This window comes from Microtus ochrogaster, chromosome 24, assembly GCF_000317375.1.
Source record: "Microtus ochrogaster isolate Prairie Vole_2 chromosome 24, MicOch1.0, whole genome shotgun sequence".
In the NCBI taxonomy this organism is placed as follows: domain Eukaryota; kingdom Metazoa; phylum Chordata; class Mammalia; order Rodentia; family Cricetidae; genus Microtus; species Microtus ochrogaster.
Window position 1 is genome coordinate 35816465 of NC_022024.1, and position 13155 is coordinate 35829619.

General features: G+C 46.2%; 1 protein-coding gene across 1 annotated transcript in view; it reads left to right on the forward strand.

Moving 5' to 3' along the window:
• Rfx4 (regulatory factor X4) overlaps nucleotides 1-13155 on the forward strand; it is a 151209-nt gene that overhangs the window by 87717 nt on the left and 50337 nt on the right. The window contains exon 8 of the mRNA XM_005358245.2: nucleotides 564-727. Within this exon, the coding sequence (XP_005358302.1) occupies nucleotides 564-727 (164 nt within the window). The remainder of the gene's footprint in view (nucleotides 1-563; nucleotides 728-13155) is intronic.

Consider the following 13155-nt stretch of genomic DNA (forward strand, 5'->3'; position numbering starts at 1 on the left):
CCCATGTGTCACGTGTGTCATGTGCCCTCCTATCTGCTGCCCATGTGTCACGTGTGTCATGTGCCCTCCTAACTTCTTGTCCATGTGTTGTGTGCCCTCCTATCTTCTGCCCCTGTATCACGTGTGTCACCACCTCTCGTTCCACAAGGACCCCACACACGTTGAGAAAGTGAGAGTTTGGGATATGAGAAGTTCCTTGCACTCTGTCCAGGATTTTGGCACACACATGAATTAGGCTACGTCTGCAGGTAGCAAACACTTCCTGTGCTCTCAACTGTAACTACTGCATCTTTCCCCTTCCTTTCCACCAGGGGACTCACAGACTAATGGGTGCTAGCGTTCTGACCTGTCTGACCTTCTTAATTGACTCTTAGAGTTCAGCTTACAGCGCGGAGGCCCAGCACCAGGCTGCAGGGCTGGCAGGTGTCCAGCAATGGGCATGTGCAAGTGTGGTCAGCATCCTCCCAAGCTGGGGCAGCTCCCTTTCCCACCAGGAAGTGGACTCCAGAGCTGCAGCATGTGCAAGGCTGTGTCTGACCGCCGCTCTCTCTGGGTCAATGCAGGTTCAGAGTTTCCTTCTGCACTTTTGGCAAGGAATGCCACCCCACATGCTGCCTGTGCTAGGCTCCTCCACGGTGGTGAACATCGTGGGCGTGTGTGACTCCATCCTCTACAAGGCCATCTCCGGAGTTCTGATGCCCACGGTGCTGCAGGCTTTGCCCGACAGGTGAGTTTGCTGGGCCTCGCCTCCCTTTGGGAGGAGCCAGGCACTGGCTATCGCTTTAAATTTCTTTTACTATTATTATAAACAAGGTCTGGTAAAGACCATTAATAGTGGACTTTTAAAAATTAAAAGTTGTAGTTTGACTGTGAATAGAATGTTCCTGCTTTGAAAATAGCTCCCAAATGCACAGTGGAAATCAGTATGACACTTCCATGGTCATCTTCATGCGCTGGGCATGTCATTAGTGCCCAGAACACGTGGCTTTTCCTCCTCGATGGCATGGTGGCACTGGGCAGACCATTTTGTGCCTGGCTTTCACACAAAAGTGCTCTGCCCCGTGCTTCTGCTGTGTGGCTTCTCTGCCTTCTCTGCCGTGCTGCATGCTGCCCTTTTCCAGGATCCTGGCCTTGAACTTCCTCACGGGGAAGCAGGGGACTTTTCTCTGGCCCCCTCTATGTAAGGTTGCCTCTGGCCAACTGTCCTCTGCAGGACTCTGCGCTTTGTCTTCGGGCCTGAGAGCAGGCAGCATCTTACCCCAGTTTGCAAAGATTTCTCTATGAGTTTTTCTCTGCTTGTCCACCCCTTTCTCAGGTGTCCCTAACAAGTCCTTCCTTTAGCGTATGTGCACCGTTGGTGCTGTGTCAGGGGCATTCCCTAGTTGCTTGTCCACCCCTTTCTCAGGTGTCCTAACAAGTCCTTCCTTTAGGGTATGTGCACCGTTGGTGCTATGTCAGGGTCATTCCCTACAAGCTCAAGGTCCCTGTAACAGCGTGGGCTTCTGCCATATTGAATTTTATGGGTCTTTTGGGATTTCAAGTCCTGTTAAACTACAGGGAATGCTGGGAGGGGTGACATGGAGGAGCATATTAGTTTCCTGTGGAGTCTATAATAAATTGTCACACAGTGGCTGAAAATGAGGGCACTTGCCTCTGCCCTTTGGGTTCTTCTTTGCCTGGCCATGCCTTCCTGGGTGTCCTTTGTAAATGAGTCAGTTGTGCCAAGTCACAGGCTCGCAGGCTGTCTTCACAGAGGCTCTCTGGAACACCTGCTGGGTCTCACTGTTGGTCCTTGGTGGCTTTCAGCAATCCCGGTGTTGCTGGGCTTGTCGCTGAATCACTGCGATCTCTGCCCCCATCTACTCATGGTCTTCTGCCCTGTATCCTGGTCTTCCTTTGTCTCTCACTGGGACACCTGCCCCTGGAGTTAGGGTCCACCTGGGCAATCCAGCTGATTTCACACCTGCAAAGACCCGCATTCCCCATAGGTGAGCTTATGTTCTGCCTCTGTGCATCTTACTCATGGCGTGTACACATAGGGTGAATTCCTAGAGGGTCACTGGCTTATTTCGCCAGCCTGCTCGTCTGTCAATTATGGAACAGGTCTCAAGTGGTCCGGGCAGTCCAGGCGCTTGAGACTCACCGTGTAGCTAAGGATGACCCTGACCCCCTGCTTCTACCTCGGGAGTGCTGGGATTACAGATTTGGGCCACCATGCCCAGTTTTATATGATGCTCGGGGTAAGCCCCAGGACCTCACACAGGCTAGTCATGTTCTAACACTGTTTCAGCCGTGTTCCTTAGAGTTTGATATGCACTCTTTGAAAATTATTTTGTGCCTATTTTATGATTTCCCTCTGCAGGCTCACTGCCATAAAAATTGAAAAAGAGCATTTCAGACTTTCAGAGTGTTGGGAGCTATTGTTGTTCACCTTGATTTGTATTCTTTTGTGGTTAGATTGTTGCTTAAAGCATTTCTTCTCAAGAGTCTACTAGTGTTGTAGTAGGAGCGGCGGGCCTGCGTCCCCAGCACCCAGCCGCCCACATGGCTAGCTTATGCCCCGAAATAATTACACAGAAACTGTATTCTTTTAAACACTGCCTGGCCCATTAGTTCCAGCCTCTTATTGGCTAGCTCTTACATATCGATCTAACCCATTTCTAATATCCCTGTAACACCACGAGGTGTCTTACCAGGGAAGATCCTAACTTGCGTCTGTGTCCGGTAGGAGAATCATGGCGACTCAGCTTCTTTCTCCCAGCATTCTGTTCTGTTTACTCCGCCTACCTAAATTTATGTCCTATTAAAGGGCCAAGGCAGTCTCTTTATTTAACCAATGAAATTAACACAAGCCAGAAGACTCTCCCCCATCACACTAGAGTACTTCTGTTGTCTGACATATGGACAGTGTGTGGATGTTGCACAGATGCCAGGAAGAAACTCTGTTTTCAAGGCACATACACTCTTCTGTACTTTTAGAGGTGTGTGTGTGCATGTATGTGTGCATGTGCGTGTGTGTGCATGTGTGTATGCATGTGTGTGCATGTATGTGTGCATGTGTGTATGTATGTGTGCATATGTGTGTGCGTTGTGTGTGCATTGTGTGTGCATGTGTGTGCGTGTGTGTGTGCATGTGTGTGTGTGTGTGTTGTGTGTGTATGTTACTGGAGACTGAAGCCAGCAGAAATGCTAAGCATTCCACCACTGGGTTCCCTGCTTCCTCCCAGTTGGTCTCGGGTTCCTGGTCTCATTTCGGCCTCTTGAGCAGCTCTGAGTCCAGGAAGACACCAATAGACTTGGTTTTCAAATTTTAGTTTTGTACATGATGTGAAGTACAGGGATCAAGTTTTTATTTTTGGATTTATAGATGAAGGCCAAGTATTCCAGCACCATTTGTTGATAAGGCTGAACATTTTCTGTTGAGTTGCTTTGTTGCCTGGTAGAACATTGGCCACTCGTGCAGACATATCCTGGACTCTTGGTGATGTTCCATTCCTTGATATGCCCTGTCTCCACCCACACTGCAATGTCTTGGTTATAACGGGCTTTATAGTCAACTCCAAACAAGTGATAGGAGACCTGACTTATTTTTCTCAAAATGGTTCCTTTGCTGTGGCATATTGTTAGAGACTGCCCTGAGTTCATAAACACAATTAGAAACATCGTCTTACTAATATTGGTTCTTCTAGTCCATGAACATGGTTTATATTTATTTATTTGTGGGTCCTGTTACAGTGCTTCTGCAGTTTCCAATCGTTCATTACTCCTTTAAAAACATGACTTTAGTTTGTGTGTGAATCTTTTGTCTTGAGAAGTTAGTTATTAAAGTCATTTATTCTAATAGTTTTTATGGTAGGTTCTTTGGGACTACTTGTGGGTATAAATGTATAATCTAGGCCAAGAGACTATTTTGTTTCCTGATCTCCAATCTCTAGACCCCTTTCATTCACAGTATTGTTACACTGGCTAGGACCTACCCGTGACAATGGACATCTTCACCTTCTCCTAGGTCTTAAAAAGAGAGCGTGTAGTATAGTGTTCACGCTAAGATGTAGAAAACAACATGAGATCAAGAGAGTTCCTTTCCATTGCTAGTTTGCTGAGAGTTTTCATCATGAAAGTATTTTGAATTTTATTATCCCCCTTAGAATGCAAGTGTTGTGGATTTCACATTGCTTTATTTTCAAACACTGTAGATTCTTTCACCTTGTAAACACTACAAGCTTTCCCTATCAGGCCCAGGAAAAGTGTGAGGATGTCCATTGTCACCCGTGGTCCTAGCTGGTGTAATACACTCTGTCACAATTTTGAAATACATTGCTATATCTGAGTTGCTGTTTTGTTGTGGATTCCATATCTCAGTTTATAAATGTTTGTGCCCTTTGAGGCTTTTTTTTCTTACATTTTTTTTATTTTGGTGTCAGGAAATATTTGTTCTTATAAGACGAGGTGGGAAATGTTTCCACTTTGCTTTTATTTTAAATTTCATCCAAAACTTGGCAATTTTGAGTTTAAAGTGGTCTGTATTTCTTTACTTCACGTCAGCGTCTGTAGATCTGTGATGATGTCCTCTTGTTCCCTTGTGAGTGACTGGGATTTCCTTTCTTCCTCCTTCTTTGGAAGCAGCTGTTGCTTCTTCTGACTTGTAACATTTCTAGTTTCAATTTTACTGATTTTTTTAAAATTGATTTGGAGCTACTTATTCCTCCTCTCTTTAGTCGTTGTATGGAAACATGTCATGGATTAAAACCTATCTGTTTAGTCTGGTATAGGTAGTTCATGCTTGTAATATGAGCACTTGGGAAACTGAGGCTTACCATGAGTTTGAGCGTAGGCTGGGCTACGCAGGGAGTTCCAGGCTAGCCTGGGCTACAATTGAGACACTGTTGTAAAACAAGCAAACAAATAAAGAAAAATTCAAGTGAATTCATTTCCTTGTAAAATCACTTAATGTCTTAATTTTTTCTAATTGTTTAGCTTTATTCCACAAATTTTGATATGTTTTATTTTCATTTTGATTTAAAGTAACTTCACTTTTCCTATCACTCTCTCTTTGGTCTATGGATTATTTTAAGAATGAAGTGTTTAATTTTCAAATATTGGGTTTATGAAGATAGTGTTGCTATTAATTTCTGTTTTAATTTCCCTGTAGTCAGATTGCATGCATTGCATCATATCAGGTCTGCCAGGTGTATTTCTGCGGTCTGATAGCCCAGAACCTGTGTTGTTGGGCTGTCGTTTGATGAGGCATGCTGTAATGTCTGTTAGGTCGAGCTGATTGACGTCGCGCCCACACTCTCCCTGTCCGTAATGACTCTCTGTCCTGTTCTGTCGGCTTCCATCTCCAGCCTCCATTGTGGATTTGTCTGTTTCTGTCCATTTGTGTTTCACTTTTGAAACTTTTTTTTGAAGACTTGTAGTTACATACATTTAAATTGGAATGTTGTGTCTGCCTGGAGAACTGATTGCTTTTTATCACACAGATACAACATTTGTGTTATTCATAATAGCATAATACTAATATTAATACTAATGTCCTAGTAATACCTCTTGTTCAGCAGTCACATGGGTATTAGAGCATTTTAAAGAACACGGCCTTTCCCACCTTATTACTCTGTTACTCTGTTCATACATTGTCTTGTGTTTTTACACAGAGGAAGACCTTGTGTGTTTATCTGATCTGGAGATTTCCCCCATCTAGACTTTATGTTTCATGCAATTACATGGTTAGTTCGAGTCTTCCATCTTGGTAGTTGTTTTAGCTCCACTGGTTCTGTCCAAAACATCTTTCTGCCTGTGTCTGGTTTAGGGCCATGCATTATCATTCTATTTATTTCCACAACTATTGAGTGTTATTGATACATATTTTTAAAAGTTAATAGTTGCTTTGATTTATATGTAGTGTCAGATTCCTAGCTGGCTGTGGTGGCACACACCTGTAATCCCAGCATTTGGGAGGTGGGGGGCAAGTGGATCTGTGTGAGTTCGAGGCCACCCTGGTCTAGATAGTGAGTTCCAGGACATCCAGGAGAGAAATCCTGCTTCAAAAAGAAAATAAAGAAATAAAAAAGAATCTATGACAGTAATGTTGAATTTGTTGTCTCTTTTTTGGTGCTGTTGTCATTTGTTTTTATATATGCTAAAAATCTGCAAACTACTGTATGCATAGTTTTCCTTTAGACAGTTGCCTTTCAGTGCGTTCGAAGATACGGAAGCCAGTTTTTTATATCTACCCTCATTCTCGTTATTCCTGATTTTGAGGGGTAAACTGTATCTGTCTGTATAATATATTCCTGCCCGTGGCACATTACATTTCGTGTATCGTGGGTCTGCTGGTGAGGACTTGTAGGTCATCGGGGTGGATTGAGTGAGACTTCCCCCATAGGACTGTGTGTCTGAACACTTGGTCCCAGTTGGTGGTGCTGTGTGGGGAACTTCAGGTGTGGCGTTGTTGGAGGCGCATGGCGCTGGGGGTGGCCTTTGGGACTTCAGAGATTCTTGCCGCTTCCAGTTTGCCCTCTGCTTTGTGCTCATGGGAAAGGAAAGAATTCTGAGTGTCCTGTCCCCACTTACGCCTGCTGCTTGCTGTATCTTTCTCCACCATGGCTGCTGCTACCCTTCTGGCACAGTAAGCACAGATAGATCCTCTTTTCTTTAAGTTGTCTTGGTCACGGTGCTTTATCAGAACAGCAGAAAAGTGACCGACACACCCGTGTGTGTGCGTGAGAGGCTCGAGGTCAACACCAGGTGTCCTCTTCAGTTACCCCTGCCTATCTGGGGGTGCTATCTCTCACTGTACTCAGAGCCACTGTTATGGCTGGACTGGTCGACCAGAAAGCCCCAGTAATCCACAAATCTCTGCCTCCCAAGCGCTGGGGTTACAGATACAGGCCACTTGGCCTTCACATGGCTGCTGGGACCCAAACCCAGGCCCCATGCTTGTATAGCAGACAGTTTAGACACTGAGCCACCTCCCCAGCCTGTAGATTGACAAAGGTTTTTGTGTGTTTAATTCTCTTTTCAGTATTTAAAAGTCCATGCATTTGTCTTTGACTCTTAGACTTGAATATTTGTGTTTTATGTATCTTGTCCTCCGTGGAAATGCCCCCACCCACGTGACCCCTCCAGCTTCTTTCTATTGTTGGTTTTCAGGTGTTTGACAGTGACCTATTATAATTCTGTTTTGGATCCTGCCTGTTTGTGAATCTTCTTGGATCTGTGTTTAACTATAATTTTGTTACTTTGGAGAAGTAGATATTATCCTCTCTATTTTCTCCTTTCTCTCCTCCTGGCATTTCAGCAGTGTGGATGCTAGCCCGCCTGACATCATCCCACAACTCTTTTTTTTTAAGGTCCTTCTTTTTTTTAAAATATTTATTTTATTTATTTATTATGTATACAATATTCTGTCAGTGTGTATGCCCGCAGGCCAGAAGAGGGCACCAGACCTCTTTACAGATGGTTGTGAGCCACCATGTGGTTGCTGGGAATTGAACTCAGGACCTTTGGAAGAGCAGGCAATGCTCTTAACCACTGAGCCATCTCTCCAGCCCCATCCCACAACTCTTAAAGGGAGCCTTTTTGCCTTACTCGTTTTTACCTTTGAGTTTGGATTGGTTAATTTTTACTAAAATATTTTCAGGTTCCTGGATTCTTAACTCATCTGCCAGTGTTACCATACCTTGATTTTATTTTCATATCTGACAAATCATTTGATTCTTTAAAAGTTTCCACATGTAGTTGTTTGTTATTATTACTGTCATTATTGTCTGTGCGCGTGCACGGCACAGGTGTAGGCCAGAGGACAACTCTGGGGAGTGGGCTGGAGTTAAAAACCGGCTCTCCTTCCGGTTTTTACCTGTGTTCTGGAGGTTAAACTCAGGTCACAAGGCTTTGGCAGCCAACACCTTTACCTGCTGAGCCATCGCTCCCACCCCCACCCCCACCACTGTTATAAAGTGATTCTTCTGTCCTGTTGAAGTTTCTCAGCTGTCCTGCACACCGTTTGACTTTTCCATTAGATCTGTATCAATATTAATCTTTTTATAGTTATTTTAGGGTCTCTTTGATTATTTGCGTATATTGACTGTTTTGTCTCCTTAGAGGGAGTTCTTTTCCTTGATTTTTTAAAAAAAATATTCTTATGTATGATTATGTATGTTTGTGTGGTAGTTTGAATGTATTTGACCCCCATAAGCTCATAGGGAGTGGCATTATTAGGAGGTGTGGTTTTGTTGGAATGGGTATGGCCTTCTTAGAGGAAGTGTGTCATTGTGGGGGCGGGCTTTGAGGTTTCCTATGCTCAGGATATTGCTCAGTGAGTCAGTCGACTTCCTGTTGCCTCTGAGTCAAGATGTAGGACTCTCAACTCCAGCACCATGTCTGCCTGCGTGCTGCCATGCTCCTTGCCACGAACTGAACTTCTGAAATGGTGAGACTCTTGAATTAAATGTATCATTAATAAGTATTGCTGTGGTCATGGTGTCTCTTCACAGCAATAAAACCTAAGACAGTGTGTGTCTGTATGTGTGACGTGTGTGCTGTTTGAGATAAGATCTCTCACTGCACGCAGAACTTGTCAGTTCAGCAGACTACCTTGCCAGCAAGTCCAGGGCTCCCCTCTCGTCACACTCCCAGTGCTAGGATGGCAGGGATACGCCCTTGCACATGGCTGCATTATGGCCTCCGGGGATCCAAACTCAGGTTTTCGTGTTGAACAGCAAACTCTCCCTCACTGATCCATCTGCCAGCTTTAGTGTTTGGTTAACTGTCCAGCAGTGTTTAGAACAGTGGATACTGAGATGATTAGGGTTTATACCAAGAAATGGACATATGCCCCTTCTCCTAAGCAGTCAGCAGAAATTGAATCTCTGTCTTCAGGGTTCCCTGGGCTGCTATGTAACTCGAGATTCAAATTCTTGTAGAATATTTTGTGCTTAATTTAGAATTTACTTGTTAGATTTTCTTTCCTCTCCCAGTCTCTCTGCCTCAGTCCTCGACCTTCCCCAGGTGACTTCTACAGTTGCTTGAGACTTAGTTTGTTCATCCCTACCTTGCTGTCTGTGACAGACTTCTTTCTACAGAGGTGGCAGCGGAGCTTAAGAGCTGGAATGCCTTATCTGCCTTTGTGTGCAAATAAGAAAACAGCCAGAATTCATTCATTCACTAGACTAGTGTTTACCAATTGCTGCAATGTGCTAGTCTCAATGCTTGGCCCTAGAGGACAACATTAAAAATCTAACATGATTGGGTGTGGTAGCACACACCTTTAATATCAGCATTCAGGGGGCAGAGGCAGGAGGAACTCTGTGAGTTCAAGGTCAGCCTGGACTCTGCACTGAGACCCTGTCTCAAACAAACACAAATATCTCAAACATGCTTGCTGCACTGAGTTTCCAGTAGACCCTTGGAGACTCTTTAGAAATCACGCAGTTAGCCCACTGCCCTGCGGTCTCAGACATACTAATTCAGTCCCTTTCACATTGAACTGAGAGGGCAAAGCCACTGCAAAGCCAGGGTCTGCCTGACAGCTAACTCACTTTTTTCTCAACTTGCCTGAGTACCCAAGGCCTTATGCTTTGTTGGGTTTGAAATAGACGCTGTCACTCATGCCCCTGGCCAGGTTGAGGCTCAGCTTCCAACTCAGTGGCCCAGAATTTAACCACTTTGTAACCACAGCGGAGGTGACCGGGGGCAGCATTGAGAAGCCTCCGTGCGCTAGTGCCATGCACCTCTATTACAGGAATGGTGTGCAGAGACGTCATTCTCAACATTGTCTTGCTCACCTCTTCCAGGAGATTTTGGCAGAGGGCTAACAGTGTTATCTGTCGATGTAGCAAAATAAAGTATTGCTTGTGGGTGTGCGTGTGTGTGTGTGTGTGTGTGTGTGTGTGTTAGTCACAAGGATAACAAAAAAAAAAAAGCCAAAGAGCTAGGACCAAGCCAGAGATGCTAAATGAAAAGCAGAAGAGGGTAAGATGTGAGGCCTGGAGCACCCGGCCTGGCCTGGGAATTGTCACCCTAGGAGCCTGCAGCCGGGGAGGGGGGGGGGGTTGGGGGGGGCAAGCACATCTGGCCTTGATCCTTAGCTCTGCCTCTCACTCCGCTCTGCCTCTGAGGCTTGGTTCTCACTTCTCTGGAAGGACTGATGATAATACCCACTTCACAGGGTGAGGCGAGGATTAAACAGGGAAGAATGTGTGAAGTGTTTAGTGTCTGGCTCAGCAGGCTTGCCCATTAGCAGGTGTCTGCTATCAACACTTCCTGGCTGTTGTAGCAGCTCAGGGCTGGCAGTCACCCAGGGTCCTGAGAGAGTCACAGCAGTTGGAGCCTGAGTGCAGGTTCAGATCCACCCATGCAGGAATGTTGGGCTAGGGAGTGAGGTGGGGGGGGGGGGGCTAAGGGAACCCTTCCCTCCTGGTGAGCCCCCATGACGGCAGAAGGGTCAAGAAGAGGCTCAGTAGATGCTGAAGGAGGTGGCATAGCTGGGGGGGTCTGGAGAGGCAGTGATCAGGGTGGGTAGCTCCTTGTGTTATCATTTATAAAGATGTGGGGGATAACACCTTGCCTCCTCATGGACACTGCCACAAAGTGACCTCAGTGTTTAGATAATGCCTCAAAGACTACGGACCCAGGGCTAGAGAGATGGATCCGGGGTAAGACTCAATCCCAGGACTCCTGAAGCAAACGAAGGTGGTAACAGCAACATCTCTGGAAGCTTGTGGGCCAGCTAGGTTACGGGGGACAAATAAGAGAGACACTGACACCTGAGGTTGTCCTCTGATCTGAACATGTGAGTACCCACATATCAGACACACAGACACAGAGAGAGAAAGACAGAGGGGAGAGAGTGAGCCAGAGACAGAGGAGAGAGGGAAAGAGAGAGGAGAGAGATGTTTTAAAAGCCTCTAAACCCCAAATAGAACCATCTCTGGGCTGAATGCCTCCACACTTTTCTTCAGCTTAATAAAAGCAAACAATTGCCCCAAGCGAGAGGTCCCCCCCACAGTGCTGCTGTGCTCTCTGACTGCAGACAAAGGCCAGCTCCCAGCTCCGGCTGTGTGCCAGCTACAGCGAGCACAGGGCTGCCCCTGCCCCTGGGCAGTCACCCAGCACTGCTCCACAGCTTGGCCCTCTGTGAAGAGCAGCCAGAGATTCTGAGAAGTTGCCCCCTCCACCGTAGAACTCAGCCTCAGTTTGAGGCTGACTAGCCAGCGTGGATTTGCCTTATGACATTCTGAATGCTTTGAATTGACCCTGCCTTCAGTGCTGGGGAGTGCTGTGCCTCTGTGGAACAGGTCCTGGTGAAGTGCCATGCCTAGTTCCACTTTCCCTCAGCCACACCCCTCCACCATCAGGAAAGCCTGCTGGCTTGACCTCTAGAATATTCCAGTCTGACCTTAATGCACCATCCCCACCATTCCTGCTCTTACCCATCCTCCCTCTCACCTGGCTTGCTACAGCAATGTCCAAGCAGGGCTTGCTGTTCTGTGCTAACCTGCCTATAGCTAATTTTCATCACAGGAGCCAGAGTTACTGTTCTTTAGCTCTGTGGTAATATTGAGTGTTGAGGCAGCACAGGCATCTCATGATGGGGGAGGGGCAGCCCAGTGACTTCAAATGCTGCAGTCAAGGTGGGCAGCATTTGGAGCTGGTAAGAAGGGAGTGTGCCATTATCCGGGGCAGGGCGTAGTAGACAGAGGGACTAGCATGTGCAGAGTGGGCACGGGCTTTGGGAGCCCGGGCAGAGGGAGGGGAGCATGTCTGGGATCTGTCCATCTGAAGATTGAGAGACATTTATTACTTATTACATCTAGCGAACATTTCTTGAGGGCCTACGATGTATCTGGTGCTGAGGACAAAGAAAGGCTAAGCAAGACAGACGTAGCCCTTGACCTCTGCTCCAGAGCTCATGGTCTAGAGAAAGATGTTCATGTATGACATGATCCTATAAGTCAGCACAGAATGGCCTGTCACAACTGCAACCCCCCCCCCCCACACACACACACAGAGGAATAACTGTAGCTTTGGACCTCATCTTGGGAGCGTCAAGTATTGTTTCCTTCCAGAAGTGACAGCCAGTCTGAGAGGGATGAGAAGGAGCTGAGCCCATGAATTAAGGGAAAGATGTTTTTGGTGTAAAGAACTCAAGGAACAAAAATCCTAAATTAAAGGGAACTGCTCAGAGGCCAGTGGGACCCAAAACAGAGCAAAGGGGACCAGAGAGAAGAGAAGCTGGAGGATTCGGGTTTCAATCTCAGAACATTGGAAGGCACTGAGAATTTTTAACCTGAGGGTGACATGGTTGTAGAAAATTATTTTCAGGTGTGTGACTTTTGTTTATGCTGCACTTGTTTAACTCTGTGAAGCTGTGGTTCTTGGCCTCTAAACACCTCATGGTCTAATGGCTAATAGCTAGGCAGGAGAAAGGACAGACGGAGCTGGCAGGTAGAGCGTATAAACAGGAGGAGAAGTCTGGAAGAGGAGGAAGTGCAAGAGAACAAGGAGAGGAGGATGTTAGGGGTCAGTCACCTGGCCAGCCACCCTGCCAGCCACAGAGTAAGAGTGAAAGTAAGATATACAGAAGCAAGAGGAAGGAAAAAGCCCAGAAGCAAAAGATGGATGGGACAATTTAAGAAAAGCTAGAAATAAGCCAAGCTAAAGTTGGGCATCTATAAGAAAGAGTAAGACTCTGTGCATTGATTTATTTGGGAGCTGTAAAGATTGAGAAACTACTACATGACACAGATCAGCACACTAAATGTCGGGAGGAGTCTTCCCTTCACCTCGTGCAGGGATGGAGGTAGAAGGCAAAAGGTAAGGAAGGTGCTTAGATGTCAATATTGGGGCCCAGGTAAGAGATGGTGAACTGGCAGGAAAGGGAACACATTAAATGCATTTGGGAAGTAATTTGGAGGTAAAAATCTGCAGTCCTTACTAGAAAGGGGCAAGAGTCTGTGATGGCACATGTAGCGGGTACTAATAGAGGGAGACTGAGCCACGGACACACTTATAGTGGTCCACTGAGCCACGGACACACTAACAGAAGGACACTGAGCCACGGACACACTAATAGAGGGACACTGAGCCACAGACACACTAATAGAGGGACACTGAGCCACAGACACACTAAGAAAGGGACACTGAGCCACGGAT